This window comes from Fukomys damarensis, unplaced genomic scaffold (assembly GCF_012274545.1).
Source record: "Fukomys damarensis isolate Sample0158 unplaced genomic scaffold, DMR_v1.0_HiC HiC_scaffold_12, whole genome shotgun sequence".
In the NCBI taxonomy this organism is placed as follows: Eukaryota; Metazoa; Chordata; class Mammalia; order Rodentia; family Bathyergidae; genus Fukomys; species Fukomys damarensis.
In genome coordinates, this window is record NW_022900924.1 from 16,693,338 (window position 1) to 16,718,124 (window position 24,787).

A 24,787-nucleotide genomic window follows, 5' to 3' on the forward strand; every position below is an offset into this window, starting at 1 on the left:
CCCCCCCCCCCCCCCGTCCCGCCTGCCTTGTACAAAGCTGTCACCTGGGGAGGTTTGGGAGGAGCCCAGGGCTCACAGATGCCCAGAATGCAGGTCTCGGGCTGTCTGCTCTACCCGGGGACCACCCCAGCCCAGCTGGCCCGTTGGGCCTTTGGGAGAATCGGTGCTGCTTCCCAGATGGGCACTGCCCACCTCAGCCCTTGTCCTGCTGGAACCTGCTTCCCTGACCTTCTTGACCTTGACACCCCACCGGAAGGAAGGCAGCAAGCCTCACAGCCCAGCCCAGCACAGCGGGGCCACCCACTCCCACCCTCCAGCCAGCCTGAGGTCCCCAGGCCCGGCTGGTCGGCCACAACCCCCGGGGCCTCCTCCCTGGATCCCAAACAAGAAGCCCGTTCACAGCACAGCACTCATTACCATTTCCATCTCGCCTTCCCAGCAGATGTGCGGCCTGTTACAATAGCATGAGAAAATAGAAAGAAATTTCGGAATTTGTTCTCCAAAGATATTCAAATTAGTTAATCAAGGGGCTTATTATTGCTTCTCCTCTCCCCCTTCAACAGCTACCCATGGGGATAATTGATCAGCTGCTAATAACTGATTACACTTCACAAGTGTTTTCTTATGCCCATGACCAGCGTGTTTAAAGACATTTTGTAAAGTTCTAATTATTTCAAATTGTTCTGCTGTAGAAAACACCTTGGAACAACCGGCCATTGGTGGTGCTGTGTCTGCCTGTGCAGAGTCAAGACTATTGGGCGGTTCTGTGGGCTCAGGGATGGTGCGGCAGTGGGATTTGAGTGATCCCGGGCCAGCCTCTCCAGGACTCCCCAACTTCTCCCTGGGGGCGTCAGGATGCCACCCAAACCACTGTCCCTAGCAGACAGTCCAAACACTTAACACGCTCCCTTCTTTCTTTCCTAGTCATTGAATGTAGTAGCTCTCAATTTTTTTTTTTCTTTGGGTCTTTGGACTCTTTTACCTACTTAGAAATGACTGAGGTCCCCAAAGAGCACTATCTATATAGATGAGAGAGATCGATGTTTACTGCACTCAAAATTAAAACTGAGAAATTCCTGAAGCACAAGAAGACACAAGCACATTAGTCCTCAGAGGTGACATCATCGCACCTCGTGAGGCTTTCAGAAAATTCCATGCAGTCATGAGAGTCTATGAGTGAAGAGGAAAGATCACAGCTTACTAAGTTGTGAATGGAACCTGATCTTGTGGAATCCCGGAAAAGGACTCGGGGACCCTTGGGAGGGTGACTGACCCACCCCAAGAGCTGTTGATATAACCGATGCTTCTGGGTCCTGTTCTGTGTCACAGACTGTGCTGCATTCCCCTCCCTGGCCTCCTGATGGGGGATCGTGGTCAGTGGGGTGAGCAGCTTTGTAGGAGTAAGCACCTGTCACCAGTGGTCATGCGGGGGAACCAAATGAGGTTCTCAAAGAAAAGCCCTCACGAGAGAGCTGGCATACAGTAAGTGCCCAGTAAACACTCTTCTATTAACAGCACTGTGAGAGCCTGTCTCCTCTCCACACCACAACCTAAAGTCTAGCCATGCATTATCCAGGCAAGCTCAGGGTACCTGTACCCTACCTAGGAGGTCAAGAGGGGTGCCTGAAGTGGGAGGTGCTGGCTTTTGGGGCACGAAGAGGGGGGTCTCCAGGAAGAGAATGGGGAAAGCACACTCTGGGCCACAGGAACAGCAAACCCAAAGGCCAGGAGGTGAGGAAAGGCACACAGATCTTAGATACAAGGGGAGAGAGATGTGGCGAGGGGGCTGGGCGCACTAAGAGCCATAATCAAAAAAGCAATGATTACTACAGGGAGCTGAACCATGATCACTCCAGGCCAAGCACATTCTCAGTGCTTTACATGTTACTCTCACCAGTCCCCGCAACTGCTCTGAGTTGAGTACCACCATTATCACTGGTCTACAGCTGGGGAAACAGGTCCAGGTACAGGCCAGCTTTGGAGGCGCCAGCCCTGTTCCTCCACTGCTTGTCTTCAATGGGTGCCAGTGGGAAGTGGTGTCCCCTGGGGGTCTGGCACAGGAGGACACTCCTGGTGTGCAAGGTCTGTGAGCTGGTAAGTTGTGCTCAGGGGGTTCTGGAGACCCTCACAGCCCTGCTGAGCCAGAAGTGAAAGGTAGGTTAGAGGCCAGCATCTAGGAGGATCTGGTAGGAATGGGAGAGAGGAGAGGCCTGGACCGCAGGGCCCCACGCACACTCAGATTCAAAGCCCAGTGCTCAGCAAGCACAATGGTGTAGGTTCTTAATCTGGTGAGAACCGAGTGGGGTTCACAGGAGACTCACAGGGGATGCATAGGGTGGCAGACTTCCCACAGGCCTCTCTCGCCTTCACTCCCCTGGGCTGTGGGGCTGGAGCCCACCACCTTCTAAAGTATTTCTGCAAGCCACAAGGGTCTGCTGATCTACTACCAATCCCAGGCACCTCTCTGGATGCCCAGGAAAGATGGGCTCATCTGGGAGTCAAAACCACCAAGAGGTGGGAAAACGTCACAGGAGCTCACTGTTAAGAGGATGGGAGCTCGAGGTAGGCAGAGTAAGAAACCAACAGAATGATCCTTCCAGTTAGAACAGCGAAAGAGGATCGCTGTCCCCTCCCAACCCCCAAGCAGTGACTGCTAAATTAAAAAGAACAGGTGAAATAATGGTGCAAAGGCCGCAGTGTGGGAGGAGAAGGGATATGCAGCCCTTGTGTCCACAATCGAGAACCCCTAAAAGTTCAGGAAGAGAGGAACAACTTCAAAGCGGGCAAGAGACTAGACCAGTGCCTCACCAAGGAGGAACCCAAAAGACAAAAGGCAAAGATGCTGAACCTCACTGACAGCAGAGAAGGGCAAGTTCAGGCCACCATGAGGAGCAGCTGCCTACCAACCAGAATGGTCACAGAAAGGCAGATACTACCAAGTGTTGGCGAGGACGAGAGGCAACCAGAACCTCACACAGAGCTGGAAGAGGCGTCAGGGGCGGCCGTTAAAGGGAACACATGCCTCTCTACGCTCCAGCATGTGCCCCGCTGGGTACACACCCCAGAGACACATATCCACCAAAATAGAGACTTACTTTGCAAAGTACACCTGTGGGCGAGAAGCACAGCGGCCAGGCACCACCTGAGAACTTTCCATAAAAGCAAAAGCTCAGAACCCTCCCTGATCTCTGGAATCTGCATCTGTATTTTAACAAGCTCTCGAGGTAATTCGTGTGTACATTAAAGTTTGAGAAGCGCTGGACTGGAATGTTCACAGAAGCACCATTCATAATAGCACCCGACTGGAAGCAACCCAAATGCCCATTAACATAGAATGGATAAATAACTCTGTGATGTATTCACCCCACGGAATACTACAGCGCAGCCTCGGGCATGAATGAGCTACAAGAAGAAGCAATATTGATAAATCTTACACACGTAATGTTGAGCAAGAAGCTAGATGCAAAAGGAAACACACTGTAAGATCCATTCACATGAGGTAATGGGCATTGGCCAAAGAGGTCAGGATCGGGTTCTGTTTCGGGGGGGACATAGATTGGCATGGGTCCAAGGGAGTTTGAGGGTGACCGGGAGGCTTGATCTCAGGGCTGGTGCGGGTTTGGAGCTGTGGCTGTTTGCTGAGCTGTGCTCTTTGATCTGGGCCCCTTTCTGAATGTTCCACGGTTGGGAGGGGAAACTTTTTCTTCTAACCAAAACTCCCTTGAATGTGCCCATACTGTCATACCCACTGCCCCAAGATCCCATCATTGCTTGGACTGGTGCAACAGTCTTCTTGCTGTGCCTTCACCAACACGAATCAGATCCCATTACTGCATAGCCCCAAAACTCTGTCATGACAGAGAGCTGCTGCCCTGCTACTCTTGAGGCTGAAATTCCTCATCTTCCCCAGGGTCGGTAGAGAAGTGTGGTCTGGCTGTGCCTACTTCTCTTCCTCACATACTCCTGCTCTCTCTGGGTTGCAGCCACACTGATTTTTCTCAGCCACCTCAGGGCCTTTGCACCTGCTATTGCCCTTGCTTGATCTCTCTTCCCTGTAACTGGCTGTAGCAGGCCTTCTCCATGGTCCACACTGCAGGGGATCCTGTTCTTAATCTTTCAGCCTGGTGGCTTCCTTCGCAGCTTTCTGCAGGCTGTCCAGATCTGTTTTCTGCAGTCTCCCCCATGCAAGACAGAGTAGGATGTGTGTCTTTTCTCTTGTAACTCAGGCCTACAACAGCATCTGGCATTCAATGCCTGCTTCCTCGGGCATAAGGAAGAGCTGGCCCTTCCTGCACCAGCACTCCTCCATTTTCCTCAGTCCTTCAGTTTCCTTCGTTGCCCCTGCTCTTTATTCCAATGCCGTGGACACTGTGGTAGTAACTATCAACTGAGGGAGAACACCATTTGGAAATGTGTGTGCATTAGGTGTTCATTAAATGCCTGCTGCATGAACAAGGCAAGAGGCGGGCTCCAGCGTCAAAAGATATATTTGCGAAGTGTTCCAGAGCACCTCCATCAGGTCATCGATTTTAATGGCTGCGCCACAGCCTGGCTGGCTCGCTTAGAGTGTTTGAAAATATGTCCTTGAGGGCAGTAAGAAAGTGAAACAGAAAGGCCAACTTTGAAATCAAAGTGACTCAGTAAAAACATCAGATCGATGGGTTTTGGGTTATGAGGTGACTGGCAGCCAGGCCTCTGTCTGACCCACCGGTCACTGACTTGAGGCAGGGGACAGCTCTGTCGAGGAAGTGGAAGTGATGTGACCAAAGAAAGACTGAGGGTCTGGGACCAGGGGTCACCTAAAAAGGCTTAGAAATGACTTTCAGGGGCCCAGTGACCCTGGGAATGTTGAGCTGGCCTAGAAGGTCAGATGACAAAGTAAAACCTAGTAAAAATTTTTGTTTCTCTGAACAGCAACCAGCTTGAAAAGTTCATTAGAAAGTGGGTGCGACCCCTGACTTTGTCCTTTGAGAAGCCCCATTACGATACTAAAGGAGGGGAGGCTCTGGAGACCCTTGGAAGGGAAGAAAGGAGCCCTGTGTGTGCTGTGTCTTACTGAGGCCTGACGATAATAATCGAGGATAATACTGTCGCCATTTACCGACAGCTCGCTGGGTACAAGGAAGGCCCTGTGTCAAAGACTTTACGCGAAGATGTTATTCACTATGACTTATCCCAGGTTGTCACTGTTATTAATCCCCTTTGAAAATTTTTTGTCATTTTGGGGATTGAGCCTGTGGACACTATCAATGAGCTACACTCTCAGACCTTTTTATTTTGAGACAGCTCTTGCTAAGTTGCCCAGGCTGACTTCAAACTGGCGATCCTCCTGCCTCAGCCTCTGGAGCAGCTTGAATTATAGACTTTGCACCACTATGCCTGGCTTAACTCCATTTTATAGATGGATAAACTGAAGTTTAGAGGGGCTTGGTATACTGTCAGAAAATGGGTGGGAACAGACACTGTGCCTAGGCCTGTGCATGTCTGGCTTCTCTTACTTCTTCCACTTGAAGCATCTAATTCTGGGTTATCACTATGACTCACAGCACCCAGGGCAGGTCCCGAGGCCTCATGGAGCCCTGGGGTCTACCTTGTTATCACCCGCCCCTCTCAACTCCCTCAAGGGACGTGGTCAAGGTCAAGGCCACAGGTGTTGACTTGAAGGGGCTCCTACAGGCAAGAGGTGCGGGGACTTGAGCTTCAAGGACAGTGACTGCAAGGGATTGAATCCACCAGAGATCTAAATCCAGGAGTTCACGGTGATATCAAGAAACAGCTTCCCTGAGCACTTTGGAGGATGCAGGGGAACCAACACCCTGGTCTGAAGCCTGGTGAATGCAGGGGAGGACCCAAGCCTGCATCGCCTACCTGTGCCAACCGCACCTGGCGAAACCAAACACGAGTCAATGGGAAGGAAAACTGCGTCATGGCCATTCGGCAGCCGGGAGAGGCCTGTGGAGGAACTGGCCTCGAGTCTGGGATGGCACAGATGAGGGCGCCCAACTGCACCTGTGCACACACGAACACCCTTCACCCTCATCACAGCCCTTAGTTTTGCTTCCCACTAAAGCACAGAGGTGGACTTACCCGCCCCAGGGCACACCGCAAGCAAAGAGCAATGCTGGAATTCGAATCCAGGCAGCCTGCTTCCAGCACCCAAGCTTTCGACCACAATGGCCTGTCAGCCCCTGAGCCAATCCTGAAGACTGGCGGCCCTGTCGTCGGTAGCCAGAGGCAGGTGGACGTGGCTCTATCAACTTCCTATACGCAGCCAAAGGCTCAGCCGGGGGTGTGACCTGCACCAAGTCATGGCGGATGCCAGGTAGCCAAAGGCTCAGCCGGGGGTGTGACCTGCACCAAGTCATGGCCAGGATGCCAGGCCTGCTCTTGACTCCACCACCCCTGCCCCCGAGATGGACATCTGTGGGCTGAAGCCAGTGGCGAGAAAGCAGCCACCGGCCAGGCCATCTGCAGTCACCCTGGGCGGGGCTGCGGAAGCCACTTCCACCAGAGCTCTGCACGCAAGGATGTCACTGCTGCTGCCTCGGATGACCCGGCTGCCTGTAGCAAGCAGACAGGGCCCATGAAGGCCCTTCGCCTGGCGGTGGCAGGCAGCAAGGGCACCCTAGGCCCACATAGATCTCTACTAAGCAGCAGAGGCCAATGAATGCTTTTAAGTGAGGACACAGGGAGGGAGAAGGGTCAAGCAGGGAGGGGCCAGAAAAGGCGGGGGAAGGGGTGGGCTTTCACACCACATAGCCAGGGCAGGCTCTGGAAAGGGGAAATTGCTTTTTTTCCTTTTGATATGAACCCAGGGCAGCTGTGTGGAAGTGCTCCACCGCTGAGCTACTTCCCAGCCCTTTCTAAATTTTACTTTGAGACAGGCTCCTGTTAAGTTGCTTAGGCTGGCTTGGAACTTGTGATCCTCCTGCATCAGCTTCCATAGCAGCTAGGATGACAGGTGTGAGCCATCACGCATGGTCAAGGGTGACTTTTGGTAAAGGCCTGCAGGGGGCAGACAGTCAAGCCACGTGGCTATGTCGGGGCGGAGCCTTTTACTGAGAAGGCCCAGCAAACGCAAGGCCGAGAAGCAGCAGGCCACATCGACACAGGCCTGTGTGCAAAGGAAGAACGGGTGCTGATGCAGGCCCAGGGCCTCCCGCCAGCTGCCATATGACATGGATTCCCAGCTGTGGGCACAGTGCAGCAGGGAGCACAGGGTTACAAAGAGCAGAACTTTGGCGAGCACCAGCATGAGCTCAGCACATTTACAAATACTGCTGTGTACAGTGACCCTCTCAGGTTTACACCATCCCCAATCCCTAAGAAGAGAAAGCAGAGCCTCACACTGGGAAGGTCACACAAAGTCACATGGCTGGCAAACAGTGGGCACGGAAAGCAAATCCAAAGACTTCTGGCTTCATGCTCCATCCTTCCTACCCTTAGTGTATACAGCAGGAGGTTTGCCTAGCAGAGTCTCCCTGCTCTGGGTGTGAATGAATACTCAGCTTGCTGTCCCACCGAACCTCAGGACCTTTGCACATACAATTCTCACCATCTAGACTGCTCCCTTGCTGGCTACCACCTCACTGTCAAACACATTCTGGTTTCAGCTTAAGGGTCACAGCTTCTAGGAAGCCCTGGTAACTGCTTAGACTCTGAGATGAAGGTCTAAGGGAGAAGGGTGCAGAGGGAGTGGAAAGGCAGGAGAACCATGAGTAAAAGAGGAATTCAGAGAGAGGGAGGGAGAGAGTCGGGCAGGGGAGAACAGGAGAGAGGATGAAAAGAGGAGAGAGAGCAACTGCCTGACATGTCTACCTCATGTCAGCAGCCCCGCAGGCATGGCAGAGCCCCCATCATGTCCCTCCTGGCCGAGCTGGGAACTGAGTCTCATTCCAGGAACTGCGACCTTTGGGAGCCGAGCTCTGGGGAGGACCTGTCACTGAGTCTTCCAGGCTAATGGGGTCAGGGGCTGCTCTGAGTGAATGTCAGGTCCCTTGAGGAGCTGAAGGAGCTGCCTTCATCCTCAGGACCCTGCCCACAGGCTAGGGCTTGGGCACCCCTGGGAAGGGATCTGAGCCCAGTGCAGACATAAACAGCCCCTCCTTCCAGCCTGGGGCTGGAGACCATAACCACTGGTGACTGCGGTTGACAAATATCTCGGATACCTGCCACCCCCCACGTTGTCATGATTTTATAGGTAACAAAACAGAAGCATAGCTGGCCGCACTGGTGAATACCTGCAATCACAACTGACAGGGTGGCTGAGGCAGAAGGATCTCAGATTTGAGGCCAGCCAGGGTAACTTGGTGAGACCTTGTTTCAAAATAAAATTGAAAAGGGTGGTTGAGGATGTAACTCAGTGGTGGAGCATTTGCCTAGTAGCACAAGACCCTGTACCACAAAACAAAAACCACAAAAGAAACCCCCAAACCCGTGAGGCACAGAGTTGGATCACCCAGCCAGTAAGTAATAGACCCAGTATTTACTTCCAGATTTGACTCCAAGAATCCAAGCTCTTTCCATTATGTTTTTTTTTAAAAAGAGCAATATTTTATTGAGCTAGGATTTAACATTAAAATTCCTTTCTCCAGAGGTGCTCACCTTGTTTGTAGCCTTTCGAAGATATCCCATGAATATTCAAGCAAACACATACCCATTTCTCTCTTTCCTTTTGTTTTACTCAGAGCACGATACACACTGTGCAACGTGCCATTTTCAGAGGATTGACCTTATCTGCCTCTTTATTTTTTTTGTTTGTTTTTTGAGACAGTGTCTCACTATGTAGTTCAGGCTGACCTGGAACTCACTATGTAGCCCAGGCTGGTCTCAAACTCACAGTGATCCTCCTGCCTCAGCCTCCCGTGTGCTGGGTTTACAGGTGTGCGCCACCACGCCTGGCTCATCTGCCTCTTTTCATTAGGATGTAAAGAGCAGGCTCTTTGCAGGCGTGGAGTATTGGGCGTGGATGTGCCTTATTTTGTGCGTCAGGCTCCGCCTTGTGGACACTTAGGTTATACCCAATCCCCAACTCATGGACACTTTGGTTAGTGCAAGGCTTTGCTCTTAATGTTGATGCTGCATCAATGTGACACATTCATCTTGGCCCAACACATCCAAAAGATAAATGGACCTAAAAGGTAAGTTCTTAGATGAGGCAGGGCCAGTCACAGGGCAGGCACATTTGTAAATGTGATAGATGCTGCCAGCTTGCCCCCCTAAAGGACCCTATTGATTGTTGCTCCCACCCACCTGTGAGGGATTGCCGCTCTCCCCACAGCCATGCTGAGACCACCTGTCTTCCAAGCAGGCTGGACACCAAGGATGTGATGAGGAAAGAGGGGAAAGTCACAGGCAGTGTGTCCAGAGAGGGTGACGATACATGATAAGATCCTGAGTTGGCCTGTCACCGCCTCTGTGAGTGACTTCAGAGAGGTTGCTGAGGTTACTGGACTGTTTTGCCCAGGCTTCGACTTCTGAGCCAAATGTGTTTTAGTCACAACTGTCCGCCAGGGGATGCTGGGTGTCCCCACATGCCCTAGACCACAAGGATTACACCATTACACTTGTACCAGGCACTGTGATGTGTGTCACTTTGCTGAGTCCTCACAGTCACCTCGAGAGGGAAAAGCCCAAGCTGAGTTAATCACCTGCCCAAGGTCACAAAGACCTAAGAGCAAGATGACCCCGGGATTCGAACCATGGTCAGTCTGATTGCAGGGTTCAAGCTACCAACTTCAGTGCTATCTGGCTGAGGCTGACTGTTCCGGCTAGGTGACCATTGCGTTCACTCTGCTCCCTGAGACCCTAGTGTTGCTCCTCCCTATGGCCAGACCCTGAGAGGGTCCCTGATGGAGCTTCCCGGTGACATCAAACCGGTTCTTCTCACTGAGCGCCCTGGGGCCTGGGCACAGCTCTCCAGTGTGAGGATGAAGCAGGAGCTGCCCCAGCAGCCCAAATGCTGGGCCTGCCTGGAGGTCTTGTCATCCTTGGCTCTCCAGGAGTCCCCACTGGAAGCTGGTGCATCATCCCTTCATTCATTTCTTCAACAAACACTGACTGAGCCAAATGAAGCTGAGTTCCAGTGTCAGCACTTCTTTGCCATGTGACCTTGGCCAGGCCTCTCCCTGAGCCTCAGTTTTGGCATCTATCCTCCCCTCTGAGGGTAACTGGATAGCAGGAGGCAGTTGCCATCAGACCCGGAGTAGCTGATGATGAATAAATGGCAGGAGTTACCCAGGTGGTCACTGAACAAGATCCACCCATGCTCCACTCCCCTCAGAGGCCTCGGAGTCTTCCCCACTTGTCCTGAGGAGTGTCCTTCCAGGGGCATTTGAATGTCTGACCTTGGGCTGGCTCAGGAACCAGGGTCCCAAGCCCCTCAGAAGATGATCTTGCCCATGCTCACCTTGGTGATCAATGCCTTTCAGAGCGCAGCCAGTCTCTGCAGGACCCATTTGTCTGACCCCAAAGTCAGAGCAGCCACCTCCTCCTTCCCAACCCCCAGCTCCAAGGATTCCAAAATTAGCCGGCGCTTGCCAATTCCACGAAGATCCGGTGCCTGGGAACTGAGAGGCCTTGGCATTGTCACCTGAGCCTTCTTCCCCATCCAACTGTGCAATGAATTGTCAGTCTCGGCCACCCCACCGACGGTCTCAAGTTTACAGCTGTTCCACCGTCAAGGATGCTGGGGCTAATGGCTCTGAGAAGACAAATCAACTGGAGAGCGTCAGGATGATGAATGGGCTTGCCCAACGCCAGGACGCTGGCCACCAGGCTGCGTGTAAAAGGGAATGCCTAATTTGTTTGTTCCCACAATTACCTGGAGTCTGTTCTTCAGGTTATGATTTAGTGCGGAAGGGGTCTGGAGCATGGTCTGTGTTTGGAGGAATTAATTATTTTAAGTGGCGCCAACCTTTGAGCTCCGACAGCTTTGGATAACCTCCAAGGCCCTTGGGGTGGGGCACATCCCTGGTTAGGACCTGCCCCGTACGCGTGGGAACAGAGGCTAAGTGCATCAGAGGCATTGGGAGGGCTTTGGAGATCGATTTTTATCCCTGAGCCTGCCCGGAAACCTTTCTGCACAAGCCTTCCCCTCAGACACTTTCAAACAGACGTCCGCACACGCCTTCTTCGGGCCCCCCTCCCCCTAAGAGTAGGTGCGTCCCGTCAGACATCATCCAGCGAGCAGGCCGGCCACTGCTGCCCCACTGGATTCCAAGGATTTCTCCCACACACTGAATATTTCATCCAGCTGTAGATATCATGAGGAAACGGCAAACAAAGAGAGAGATTTAATAACTGGAAATAAGAGTAAGGATGTGGAGAGTTTAATTTTTTTTTTGTATCGCATCTAATTGCAATCAACAGTAGACATCTGAGTCAGTGACAGCCTCAGCAAAATTGCTGCTGAGAGAACAGAATCTTTGTCTAAAAATAATCAGACATTCTGTGCACCACTGTTTGTTATAACGGTAATCGATGCTGGAGGCTTTGAATTCCATCAATTTATAGATCTGCGCAGGCCTGCCCGGCGATGGGGCCGGTGCGCAGAGGCCCTCGCCAGCTCGGGCAGCGCTGGGCCCAGTGTGTGATTAAGATAAGCCCTGATTCCTTTCATACATTCCTTATCAGGGGCTCATTCTCCAGCAGGCAGAGATGTTCACAACAGTTAAAGATTAGTGCAGCTTCTCAGACGCCAAATTTGAGGGTATTGATCAATAAATCAAATCAGGCCAATCAATCGCCCAATCAGGAGAGTCTAGCCAGTGCATTATTACCGGCGCCTTGAAGCCAAAGCTTTTCATGGGTTTCATCAAAACAGCCTCACCTTGGCTTCCTGCCAGCTGCAGGCTTGTCTAATAGACTCCACAGCCGAGAGGGGCCTCCTGCCCAGCGGAAGAGCAATAAATTTCTCATCAAACAGCCGATGGAGAAACAAGATGAACATCTGTTTTGCTGCAATGAAACTCCTGTGTTCTTCAGAATGTGCAAACCGCCTCTGACAGACCACCCCAAAGGCGGTTTCCCTGGCACGCGGTAGCCCCGCGGAATATTCCGCCGGTTATTTCAATCAGGTAATTTAAGGAGACTTTTGCATTCTTCTCTCTGCAGCTGCTGGAGCTCTGCAAAGACTGTTCCGGCGCAGTCGATAATAAATGCCATCCTGGGACCCTGTAGTATGAAGGCAATTTTATGATACCCATTATGTGGCAATGTAACTTCATTAAAAGCTGTTTATTCCCTCTAAGCATTTTAAGCACTTTCCCTCACCCATAAAGGAGGAGCCAGGAGGTTATTTTTACAGAAAGGGTTCTAGGCCATATTTCTTCCCTCAATAACATGGAAGCCTCACCCACCGGCCTTCTCACTTTGACGAGAGGCAGCCCCGGGCGGCCAGGTGAGGACTGTGAGTCCCCAGGACCTACACACAGCGCCAACTTGGCTGCAGGAGCTAAGGGCCCAGGACAAGAGGACTGAAGGCCCCAGCTTCACCAGATCCCCACAGGGCTTTTGTTGTGTGTGCTACACGGCGAGGAGTAAGAAAGTTCTAGGTAAGACAGCCGGGAAAATGTCAGTTAAAGCCAGCATTTTCCAAATTCGGGTTCCCCAGAACCTTTTCTTTTTCAGGTTGACACTAACCCAAAGAAACAGTCCTTTCGCCTGTTGTGAAGGCCCCAATTCTCCTTTACAGGGGTATCTAGGAGCTGAAAGATCATACTGTAGTCCAAGATCTGAATATCCTACTGTCAAAACCTCTTTGGCAGAGGTCTACAGCCTCCTGAGTGCAGACAAGCAATTTTCAGGGTTCAGCAGGATGTCCTCTCTCCCGTTGGAGGGTCTGTGTGCTTCATAAGCTAGAGGAAGGGTCGGTGAAGATGGTCTTTTGGCTTCCCTGAAAGTGGGGCAAGGCCAAAGAGGGGAAATGGTTCTGCAGGGAGGGGTGCCTGTAAGGACCGGGAGAAGGGGGAGGGCTCCTGGGACCCGGCTTGTGATGCTAGGCTCAGTGTGGGAGGAGAGAGGAGGCGCAGTCCAAGGGATCTGGCTCAGGGACTGGGGATGTCACAAGGTGGGCTTGAGCGGGGGCCACAGTGGGCCCACAAGGGGGCAGAAGCAGGGTAACATATCAGGTAGAAGGGGTCATTGGTGACGCAGGTGTCACATAGTCCGTGACCAAACCAGGATGCAGAACGGAAGGGGAGAGGGGAGTAACGACGACAATGGTACCAGCAGTGACAGCTGCGACATCTCAGCCTTGCTCTGTGCCAGGCACAGCTCTGACTCATTTCATACCCTCAATGACACTGTGAAGTCAGAAAATTATTATCTCCATTTTGCAGATTAGCAACTGAGGCCAAACAGGCAAAGTTAAGATTCTGAAGGTGATGCTCTGAGTAAATAAAATGGATCATGAAGGGCCAGGGATTTGGCTCAGTGGTTCCACTGTCTGCGAAGCCCTGGTACCGTACCCCGTCTCCCCCCCGCAAATGGATCATGAACATTTCTCAGGTGCTTATAGAGTTCTCTGTTCTGTGCACCCAATATACATTTTCTTGACTTGTCTTTCTAATACTCATCCACAAGGGGTACTGTTACTACCCGTTTCACCAGGGTGCCTCAGAGAAACACGCTTGGTAGGGGAGTAAGCAGGGCAGTGAGGATTGGGCTGGGACTGGGCAAAGTTCTGACCCCTTTGAAGACTATGTCCAGGCTTTCTAGGGGCTTTTCTAGGTTCCTGCAAGGCTCTGAGATGAGAAGGAAAGAAGTTCCAGCCCCTTGCTGGGCTCCTGCCCCAGCCAGGAAGCATGAAAACAGAAACCGCTCCTTCCAGCCCTCTCTCTTGGGCTGTGCCAGGTAGGAGCCAAAGCCTGACGGGCCCCACGTGGCCTGTGCCCAGCCCCTCTCAGCCTCGCCTTGCCTCGTGCTGGCCCCTGCCCTGCTGTCACTCCCACTCTCTGGCTGTGGGCTCCCCGGAGTCTGGTGAATGCCCACCATGCTCTGGCCTGGCTCTAAGATGTCACAACTGTAGGACTTCATTTCAGGTAGCCGCTCGTAAATGTCTGCCTCTCCACTGGCCTCCGACTCTATACCCAGCTCTCAGCACAAAGTCAGGCACACAGGAGGCAATAAAAACATCTGCTGAGCAATCAAAGTAGGGAGTCCTGTCCTCCCCGTGTCCCCCAAGCCTACAGAGTCCAAATGGGTGTCGTGTGGTCTCCCCGCAACCCCAGCTGAGTCCCTTCCAAATTCTTCCTGAGTCACATTCTGTGAACTAAATGTGAGAAGGGAACAGCCAGACTAGAAAGGAAGAAAAGCAATGAGACAGAGAAAGAGAGAGAGAGAAAGCAAAGAAAGTGTAAGAGGAGAGGAAAGCACTGTGAGTCCACCCTCATCAAGCCGGGGAAGCTGTGGAGCACAGATAAACCCAGCCGGAGGGCTGGACTTGTCAACCCCAGAGCAAGTTCCATTCCTGCCAGACCATGAGGCTGTCCGCCCAAAATACAGATCTGTCCCAGGGTCTCTCATACAGAGAGGCCACAGTATATTAGATTTATCATACACTCCAGCCACGATGTGCTGCCGAGATTTCAGAGCAAGATTTATTACACTGGCGGGTTTTTAAAATGAAAGTGAAAAGAGGATATTCTGGCAAAACGGAGGGCTGTTAATAGGGTGAGAATCACATAAAATGGATTCTCTTCGAATCTCTCCCTCTGTATGCACACACAGACCTTTGTGGAAAACCCTGGGGTTTCTGGAAAAAGATGCTGGGCTCAATGTTTTCACTGACCTGCAGGGTGACCTTGGGCGAATTACATTCATTCTTTGGATGTGTTTCTTATTTGTAAGCAACAACAATAACAAAAAATAAAAGCAAAAAGTATTGATTTCTTACTACATGCTGGGCACTCTGTACGGAGTGACTTTGATTTTTAAATGTTTTTATTATTTAAAAAATACTGTTTTAACTGGTACATAAAAAAAATATAAAGACAGTACAGATTTATGAGGTACCATGAGGTGAAAATGTGAATCGTGGCAATAACCCTCTGTGACAGTGACTATTTTTGTCCCATCATATGGGTGAAGCTCAGAGAAGTATGGTTACTGGGACAGCCAGAGACAAAGTCTGTGAACCCAGACCTGGCCCAGCCCGCCAGAGACCTGCTGTGACCGTGACGTTCTCTCTGGGAAAAGTCAGCTCTACTTGTTCAGAAAGAAGCTTTGAGAAACTCAACTGCCCAGAGTGGAGATTTCTCCAAGGGAGCCCAGCAAAGGCAGCTACAGGAAACAAACAAACAAACAAAAATCCCCAAACCCCCCAAAAAACAGGCCATTGGATTTGGCTTCTCATGGTGTTTGCAGCTGGATTCTTGGGATCTCAGAGTTTTAGCTTGTGTTGGGCACACAGGCAGGTGGCCATTCTTAGGGGACAGGGATGACAGATCGGACGTGGATGGCTGAAGGACCCTAGCACCGGAGAGACCCAAACTCCAGAATGGTAGTTCTCAACTGGGACTCTCCTATGCATCTGGCAGTATGTACAGATACTTTCTATTGTTGTAACGCTGGGGATGGGACCCAGGGCCTTGTGCACGCTGGGCAAGTGCTCTACCACTGAGCTGTACCCCAGCCCTCTAGAGATATTTTGATTATTACACCTGGAGAGAGGTGCTATGGGCACCTGGGGGCAGAGGCCAGGGAAGGACATTGATAAACACCTTGTAGTGTACACAACACTCCCTGCAACTAACAACTGCTGGTCTAAAATGTCAGCTGTATACAAAGCTGGTCATGTGGCTCTTGCAAGAGTGACAGGCGGTTCCCCTGGAGCACAGAGGACCAGACAGGAGAGAAGCTCATATCCAGTAAGCAAGGAAAGTTCCCACAAAGACGTTCCAGACTGACATAAGGATGATGGCCCTGGTAACTTTGTTCCCAAAGCCATCCCCGCATCAACTGGTCAACTGATTTCTTTTGTTTGTTTGTTTGCGGTACCAGGGATTGAACTCGAGACCTTGCCCTTGTGAGGTAGGTGCTGCGCCACTGAGCTAAAATCCCCGGCCCTGGTCAACTGAATTCTATGGGCAGGAAACTCAAGCCTGAAACGGGGCTGGAGGTTTGAGGTTCCTTCCAGAACTTCCTTATGGATCATCTCACTCAATCCTGTCAAGAGCCCTATGACATAGGCACCATAATTGTCCTTCTTTTATAGGACACTGAGGCGCGAAGAGGTAAAATCACTGGTTTGAGGTCACAAAGCTGGTAAATAGAGAAGCAGGATTTGAACTCAAGTCTGCCATACTGCAAACCTCATGAGATACTTCTCGAACTCAATCTATTTGCTCAAAAGCATGGTTCCCAATGTTTTTAATTTAAAATTAAATTCGGGGTAAGCACCCATTGCCACCCTCACCCACCACTGCTTTAGGAATCATAGTTAGGAAATGTGGACCTGGCGCCTGAGACCCAAAGTTCAATAGTTCAACCTTCTCTTATGTTGAGGACACAAAAAACAACAAGTTGCCCAGCCCCCTGCCTTTTTTTGTTTTTTTTTTAGCACAAAAACACAGCAACTAACAGTGAAAAGACATTGTCCCAACACGCACTTTAATTGATGTCCCTGACCATTCAGGAAGACAGATAAAAGGAAACTGGCTTTATTAATAGGCCCTCACGCTAATTAGCACAATTTATTGTCGGGGAGGCAGTGCCTGCCTTCTGCGAACGTTACAAGTGCAGACAAAAAAACTTTTATCACAAACCCAACACAGTATGGCCGTGGGGCCAGGTCTACCACAAAGAGACAGCAAAAGAACATGGCTTCCAGAGGTTACTCTGAGCTTGGGTGTGGCTGTGCATGTCGATGACATAACATGACCATTTTCCAGTAATAAGAAAGCCCCAGTGTGTTAGCCGTTGCTGCACAGAAATACCCATTTCTCACCATTTGGGGAAGCCTGGTGAAGCTTCGTGGAAATGTGTAAGGAGGTGTGGGTGAGGGGGTAGGGGAGCTGAAAAAAAACCCTTAAATGTTTAATATTCAATAAATGTGTCAATTTTATATACAGAGGCAAATGGTCTTTATTGAGGAATTGGTAAATTTCCTCCGAGAAAAGTAAGTGCATTTTAGCCTTCAAGGAGTCCCAGATGAATAGAAATGGAATGTGATTTGTGATAAAACTCAGCTGCTCTATAAAAGATGTTAAATAAATGTTGCTGTTTCACCAGGGATATACAAAATTGATTGCATTATAGACTGATTCTAAGATGCTGCATCCCTGTACGGCCCCTCATCAGCTTCCGCGTGTGGGAAGTGGCTCACAGAGAGGGTTCAGACTCACAGCATTCCTCTTCTTACTGTTGCGGTAGAATTTTCTAGAAATGCAACCCCTCATACTATGATTTAGGTTGAACCACAGGAAACTGCTGATATGTAACCATACGACCTCCCCCGAATGGCAATTTCATCTGTATGTACTCGATGTTTCTGATGGACTGGCCATCATCCTGGGGACAGATGGCTAACACTACTGGAGAGAAATGTGGTCGCCTTCTGAGGTGCCGGTGGAGGTGTCAGCTCCTTTGTCTGCCTAGCAGAGGGCACCTCAGGCCAAGTGGGAGTCTTGCCTGTGACTCAGCCAGCTGGGTGAGCCTGGGAGTATCCCTCACCCTTAGTGAATCCCAATTTTCCACACTGGCCAACCCCATCTCTTCCCTAGGGTATTTGGGGAAAATGAGGCCACAGGCGGAGCCCTAGCTGGTCAATGGTCAAGTGCTTTAGACCCACGCACTGTTAGAAGGGGCTGTGTGGCAGCAGGGGGCTGCAGGGAAGGTAAGGACTCAGCTCCGACAACAATGTCGCTGTCAACGAATGACTTCCTCAGATAAAATATGAGTTTCTGGGATTGAAGGGTGGATGTACGCTGATCCTGGGAAGTGGGAGGCTGGACTCAAAACACTCAGACATGCCCTGTACCTCTCCGTGTCCTCTGTCACCGCCTGGTCCAGTCACTGCCTGTCGTACCACCATGTGGGGTTCCCTAGCTCCAAGTAATTTTCTGCCATCTCATTCCCTCTCAGCAACCAAAAAGGACATTTTAAGATAGAAACCAACCTCTCCAGATTTCAGATTAAATGGGAACTCTCCAGCTCAGCCCTCAGGCCGGTGTGATCAGAGCCCTGACTGCTTAGCCAGTGTGTCTTCCACCATCCCCTTATTTTCCTCTCACCTTGCTGACCCTCCATTCTGTTCCTGGATACTGTTAAGCTCCTACCACTCCAGGGCCTTTGCATATGCGGTTTCCACAACTTGGATGCCCTCTCCTCCTTTATACTTAAGTGGATCCCAAAGTGTGGGCCTTGGGCCAGCACCATCAATGTCACCCAGGAATTTCTAAGTAGTGCAAATTCTTGGACTACCTCCAGAAACAGTGATAGGGAAGGTCTGGGCATGGGGCTTGACAGTCCTTTCAAGGAAACTTCCAGGTGATTCTAATGCACATTTGAGTCTGACAACCTATGACAACCTTGCTCCATCCTATCCGTCGGTCATGCTGTGCCTTAGACACTGCTCCACGAGACCAGCACTCCAAGGCAAGGTCATATTCCAACTGGGATGCAATCACTAACTGCCCCTGTCTATGCCTTCACAGCTAGGAAGGCAGGCACCCCTGTGCTCCCAGCACCTAAGAAGCTTGGCAGAGAATGATGTCCTGAAAGAGCAAATGAAAGAAAGCTCAAATGAACAAATAAATGAGTTCTGGAAGAGTGAGAAGTTCATAAAGAAAGTGCCTGCGGCATCCTACTCTTCACCCCCCTGACCCATAGATGATTCCTGCCTCCATCCCATCTGTCTGTTACGGCTTGGGTCTAGATGTCTTCATGCAGTCATAGGTAGGGACTCTTTTAGAGGTGGCTAGATCTACAGTGTGAGACACTACCATTGATTTATGGCGAAACACTAGGATCAAGGACAGCAGGACTAAGAGTGTGAGTGCTACCTGTCCTAAGCAGCCTGGATATGTTATAAAAGATAGAAAGAGCCGTGGCCATCCCTCACTGCCCACCACAAACTGATTCTCCTCTGCAATGCCACCCTGCCTTGGAGCCAGCCAGGTATGGACTGAAACCTCTACAAACTTGGAGCTAAAGAAACTTTTCCTCCTTTAACTTTCGGTGTTGGGTATTTTTGTCTCAGCAATGAGAAAGGTAACTAAGACACCATCCCATCTGACTTTCACAGCAGCAGAGAGGAAGAAGAAATGAGCTCACAGGAGATGGCCACCGCTGGGCCAACAACTCTGGCTGCACCTGGCTGTCTCTCTAGAAGAATGGTGGAGCTTTTCTCCCTCTCTCCCTCCCCAGCAGTCACTGGCTGTGTAGACATTTCCCAAAGAAAAACCCGGAGGCCAAAACATTGCAGGTGGGAAATCTGCCTGTCAGCTCAGAGGATTCCAGTCCCACAGCTGCCCAAATCTTCTTGTGGAGAGACGGAGGCTGTGCTAAGCGCCGAGTTTCTGGGAAGCTCCTTGGTGCTCCCTGGCACTTCGCTCAGCTCTTCTTGGAGCTAAGGCTGGAAGGGAAATCATTTCTTTTCCTATAATTCAGAGCAATTATATTCTCTTAATGCCGACATCTGGCTTCCCATTGCTTTCCTTGCTTACATTTTCCTAATCTTATCAGTTCTGGGATGATCAATTATTACTGAAAAGTTGAGAAATGCTCACCGGTTATTTGCATTGATTTGGTTGACAAGGCACAGGCTCCTTTTGAACTATGGATGTCTACGGAGGGGACAGGGAGGAGAAAAACGCACGAATCTGGGGCAGCCAGGATTTGAAGCCCCCATCCCACTGCAGGGGCCATGGAAGCTGGGAAGCTGTGCCCAGGATGGAGACACTAAGACCCCCAACAAAACCATTTCCATAAAGACAAATGGGAAGCCAGGGCCGGCCAGCGCTGCAAGCAGCCACCACAATATAATTGGCCTGTTACTGCATCATCTTTAATCAATAGGATCTGGAGTTTCCACAGCTTGGACAGCCCAAATCTCTCTGGCAGCCAAGAAACAGCAGGTTGTTAAAAGGCCCAATAGTTGTGCCTCGCTAATGGGTGGCTTGTTCCCTCAACCCTGCTGATTTTTTAAATAAACCTAAATTCCAATAATTGTTTAATGTTTATTTTTATTTAGTTCTGGTTCAGATGCTCTGCATCTCTCTGACAGAAATTGATATCTGGCTCCTGGTGAGTTTTACTAAAACACACACACGCACACGCACACACACACGCACCCCTACCTGTGCACAACCCCGGGAAGTGGTTTATTTATCTGGCTTGGCGGAGGTATGGGACCCACGTGTTTGGGGCAGGAGATGACACAGGAGCACCCTTGCCAATCTGCGCCCTCTTCCCGGCTCCTTGAGAGTCTTTCACAGGAGCCTGTTAGCTCAGGCAGCAACAAAGGCCAGATTGGGTCTCTAATCCTGCCACCCACCTTCAGCACCTGTGGTGTCCCTGGTGGCCACACTGCTGGAAGGACCGCCCTTTCTGGGCTTCAGCCATGACAGTTGGGAGGGTGAGTGTATCACATGTATTTTCAATTTACAATATTTTCAAAATATGATAGGTTCACTAGGGTATGTCCCCATTGCAAGATGAAAAGCATATGTACTAACTGCTTTACATGCTCACTTGCAAAATCATGGCAAATTGATGACCTGAAGGTCAGGCCTGCCAAGGTCAAAGATGGGTAAAGATCAAACTTGGGCATTTCTTTGCATACTGCATCATGCTCATTAAACCGGCTGCCTAAACTTTTCTACCTTCATCACCACAAGAAAAATCAGCCAAAGACACCTGCAAAATAGATGCCGGGTCTCTCTCCAGGGTCTGTTCCCTCCTGCTGATGCCAACACCTTACACCTTCAGGTATCAAGAGGCCTAACCAGGATACTAGAAAACTTCACTGGGCTCTGCCTGCTCTCTCACCCCATCCTAGTTCCCAAACACCTTGAGCAGAGACACAGATGCCTACCACGAGCTGAATCCAGTCACTGCTGATTTTTCTTGCCTCCTGACTCTACCCCATCCTCCTCCTCCTGCTTTCCCAGTACACTGGATCTGAGACCAAGGACCCAGCCACAAGAGGCACAACTTTCCACCTTCATCACTCCAACAAAGTAAACGCAAGAGGAAATGGGTTAGAATTCCTCTTTCCACTGGAGAGAAGCAAGCTTGGACTCAGCAAGAAGTTTCTACAGTGGGGAGAGTGGAATGCTGCAAAGGACCCAAGTCTTGTCACGGGAAGAACTGAGTTTGTACACAGCTACGTACTAACTGTGTGTCCTGGGCAAACCACCCACCCCTGGATCCTGGTGTTGGCATTCACTGCTATTCATACTGTCATCTTGGGGGGTCTGGGCCGTGCTTGGGTACCACTCCTTACTACTCGGGGTGGAGGGCTGTTGCTGTTGGTACCCCACTCTTGGAGGTTATCTCAAATCCTACCCCTCAACATCCCTTTCACTGGGGCAACCAAGAGGCTCTGTTTGCATTTAGAATTCCTTTCTGTCTGCTGCAAGCCCCTGCTTTCCTTGTAGGGCCTGTTGGTCATCCTGTGCCACCCCCACGCCCAATGCAGCACCCGTCCTGCCACCAGCCACACTAGCACCACCATGACTCTGTGTGTAATTGACTCTAATAATTGTCCCAATACATACGGCGTGTACTCAGGGTCTATTATCAGCTAATGAGTAAATAATATTCTGTTCTAAATCCGAAAGTGCTATTAGATACCAGAGGGGGACTAATGGGTGTTTTAAGACCCCTTTAATCACATATTAACGTGACGCGAAGCAGGCTGTGGAGCCCATATGCTAACCACCCTGTGACAGAGAGGCTTTTTCCATCTCAACAAAGAACAAAGCGGGGCAGAGAATAAGCCCCCTGTCCCTGGGTCTGGTTAAGCAGCCCACTATGGCTGCGAGAACATCCCTGATACATTTTGATATCTCTGAGCTAAATAAGTGCTATTGTTGTTCCCATCCCCTCTTTCTGGGGTGTGATGGGAAAGGGGGTGCATTAATTTCCTGGGGCTGCAGAAATCAATTATCACAAACCAGGTGGCTTACAACAATAGGGAATGACTTTCTCACAGCTCTGGAGGCCAGAAGTCCAAAGTCAAGATGTGGGCCGGCAGGGCCTCATTTGCTCTGAGCTCTGGGAGGACCCTTCTGTCCTCCTCCAGCTCTGGTGGCCCTGGCCATCCTTGGTTTGTGTGACTTGTGGCTCCACTGCTTTCATCTCTGCCTTTGTTGTTACATGGCTGCTTCTTGATATGTCTGTTCTTCACAGGCTTTATGAGGATACCAATCACTGGATTAAGGGTTCACCCAGCCCAGAATGTCCTCACTTAACTAATGACACCTGCAAAGATCCTATTCCCAAACAAGCTCCTATCCCGAGGGTCTGAGTAGCTTGGAATTTGGGGGAGACAGATACAACCCAGTATAGGGGTGAGGGTCTGGGGAGAGAAGTGACATTGTGGGGAAAGACACTGATCTTAACTCTCTGAGTGACCATGGAGTTCCTGCACCCCAACTGTTAAGCCTTCTGGAAAAGCTCAAACACCGACCCCAATTCCTCCCACCTACCCATCATGTCACATAACCAATCTGGTTATTAGCCATTTCCATCAACTCACATTAATATCTGTTTTCCCTGATACCACACAAGAGTCTCCTCAGATTAGTAACTTTCGTGTCACATTAGCAGAAGCAACTGCGAATACAATAGAGTCCTGATATGACACAGTCTGATGGAGAACTGCTAACGTAACACGACTTCTCTGCACAGGACTGCTGGTCTGCGTTGAGTGATGCCAGGACATGCTGAAGCTATCAGTCCCTGGCAAGCACAGCCACAAAGGTCACCTCGACTGACTGGGTGAGGTTCGGCTACGGAGTGAGGTCCCCTTTGGAAGGCACCGACTTAGAGAGTCCCACCCGCCAGTTCTTACAGAATGGTCTGGCTCTTCTGCTAACTGTTAAAGCAGTCCCGGCATCTGCAGGAAAAAGGTGATAGGCAGAGAGAGGGGCCCATTACACCTTCCACAACCCAGTCTTCCATGCTCTGCCTTCACTGGGGTGATAAGCAGGGCTAGCGCTGCCAAAGCCTCTTTGTCAAGTGTGCATGGGCACAGAGCCGGGGTTAGTGAGGAGCCAGCAGCCTCGTGGTCATGCAGATACGGCCATAGGAAAGTGGCAGGGGACAACACCGAGCTGGTAGGGGATGTCTCAAAGTGGTTGAAAGAATAACTTCTCTCACATCATTTATAGGGATTTTTTGGTACCAGGGATTGAACTTGGGACCTTGTGCTTGTGAGGCAGGCGGTGGAGCCACTGAGCTATATCCCCAGTGAAAAAATAACTTCTCTAGCCAGCCTGGACTCTGGACTGGCTGGAATTCAAGTCTCAGCACTGCCACATCCTAGCTGAGTGGTCTTGACTAAGTAATTTAATCTCCCAGTGCCTCAGTTTCCTCCTCTGTAAAATGAGGATACAACACAACCTACCTAAAAGAGTCATTATGAGAACAGAAAGCGTCGAGACCAATGACGGTGAATCTTTTAGACTGAGTGCCCAAACTGCAACCCCAAACCCACTTACTTATCACAAAGTGCCAACCCTGTAATTACACCTGAACACTGAGGCTTCAGTTAAGAAAAAGCAACTCAGACAAGCTGTGCAGCATCACAAAGAGGGCTCAGGGTGCCACAGTGCCCACTGTGGCACACAGGCCACAGGTTCACCACCACTGACTTAGACCCTTGCATAGCACCTTTCATGTGCTAAGTCTGCCTTAAGATGCAGCGGTGGCAGTGACTGCAGGTGGAGAAGGGCATCAGGCCTCCCCTCCTGGCCTTTCCAGGTCATCAGCGTGTTTTGTTGAGCACCGGGTTAGACAATGCATAAAAGAGAGAGCTGAACTTCCACTCAAGTTCACTGCCTACCTATGGAGACAAAGGCCAGAAGGAGGAGGCAGAAGTCGTATCACAAGGGTTCTCAAACCACCCCAAGGAGTCTGAACTTCATCTTGAGGGAAAAAGGGAACAGTGGGAGGAAAAGGCCTTGAGACATTGTGGCCCTTGCTGCCAAACCACCTGTCATCTGACTGGCTCTGTGAAGCCCAGGCAGAGAGGCTGAGGGATGGTAAGGGGCCGAGAAAGACAGAGCCAGGGAGGACAGTGGACGAGCTGTGTGGCTTTTTGTCGACAGTGCTTGATCTCTTGTGCTCCGCCCGTCTCTCTGGGGCACGGGCAGAGCTCCCACTCACCTGCACCACACTCTGCTCTGAGCTCTCCCAGCAAAGTTGCTGGACAATTCCCACCACCTCCAAACGGTGCTCCACGTGGCAGCCAAGAGGGCACTGCCAAGAGGCAAGTGGCCAAGATTCCCTTCCAACAGAGACAATCCCTCGCCGATCAGAACACAGCTGCAAACGTGCCAGAAACCTGGACCAAAGCCGTCCACCAAGCAGATGATGCTGCCAGGGCTTCTCAGCACTGCCCAGTGTCTACCAGGCCTGCCAGCAAGGAGGGGATCCACACTCCAAGGACCCAAACACCTGCTTCCTCCACCTTTAACTTCTGTAGATCCCCCTGATGAGGACTTACGCTCTCAGGTCAAAGTGCAAGGGCTCAAAGCCTGGCCCCTCCATCAAGCAGCTGTGTAACCTGATTCAGATCAGTAACTTCTCTGCGCTCCAGCTGTCCCCACACTATGAG

General features: G+C 50.7%; 1 protein-coding gene across 1 annotated transcript in view; it reads right to left on the reverse strand.

Moving 5' to 3' along the window:
- Cux2 (cut like homeobox 2) overlaps nucleotides 1–24,787 on the reverse strand; it is a 196,572-nt gene that overhangs the window by 99,033 nt on the left and 72,752 nt on the right. The window contains exon 2 of the mRNA XM_033762676.1: nucleotides 11,831–12,174. Within this exon, the coding sequence (XP_033618567.1) occupies nucleotides 11,831–11,950 (120 nt within the window). The 5' untranslated portion in view covers nucleotides 11,951–12,174. The remainder of the gene's footprint in view (nucleotides 1–11,830; nucleotides 12,175–24,787) is intronic.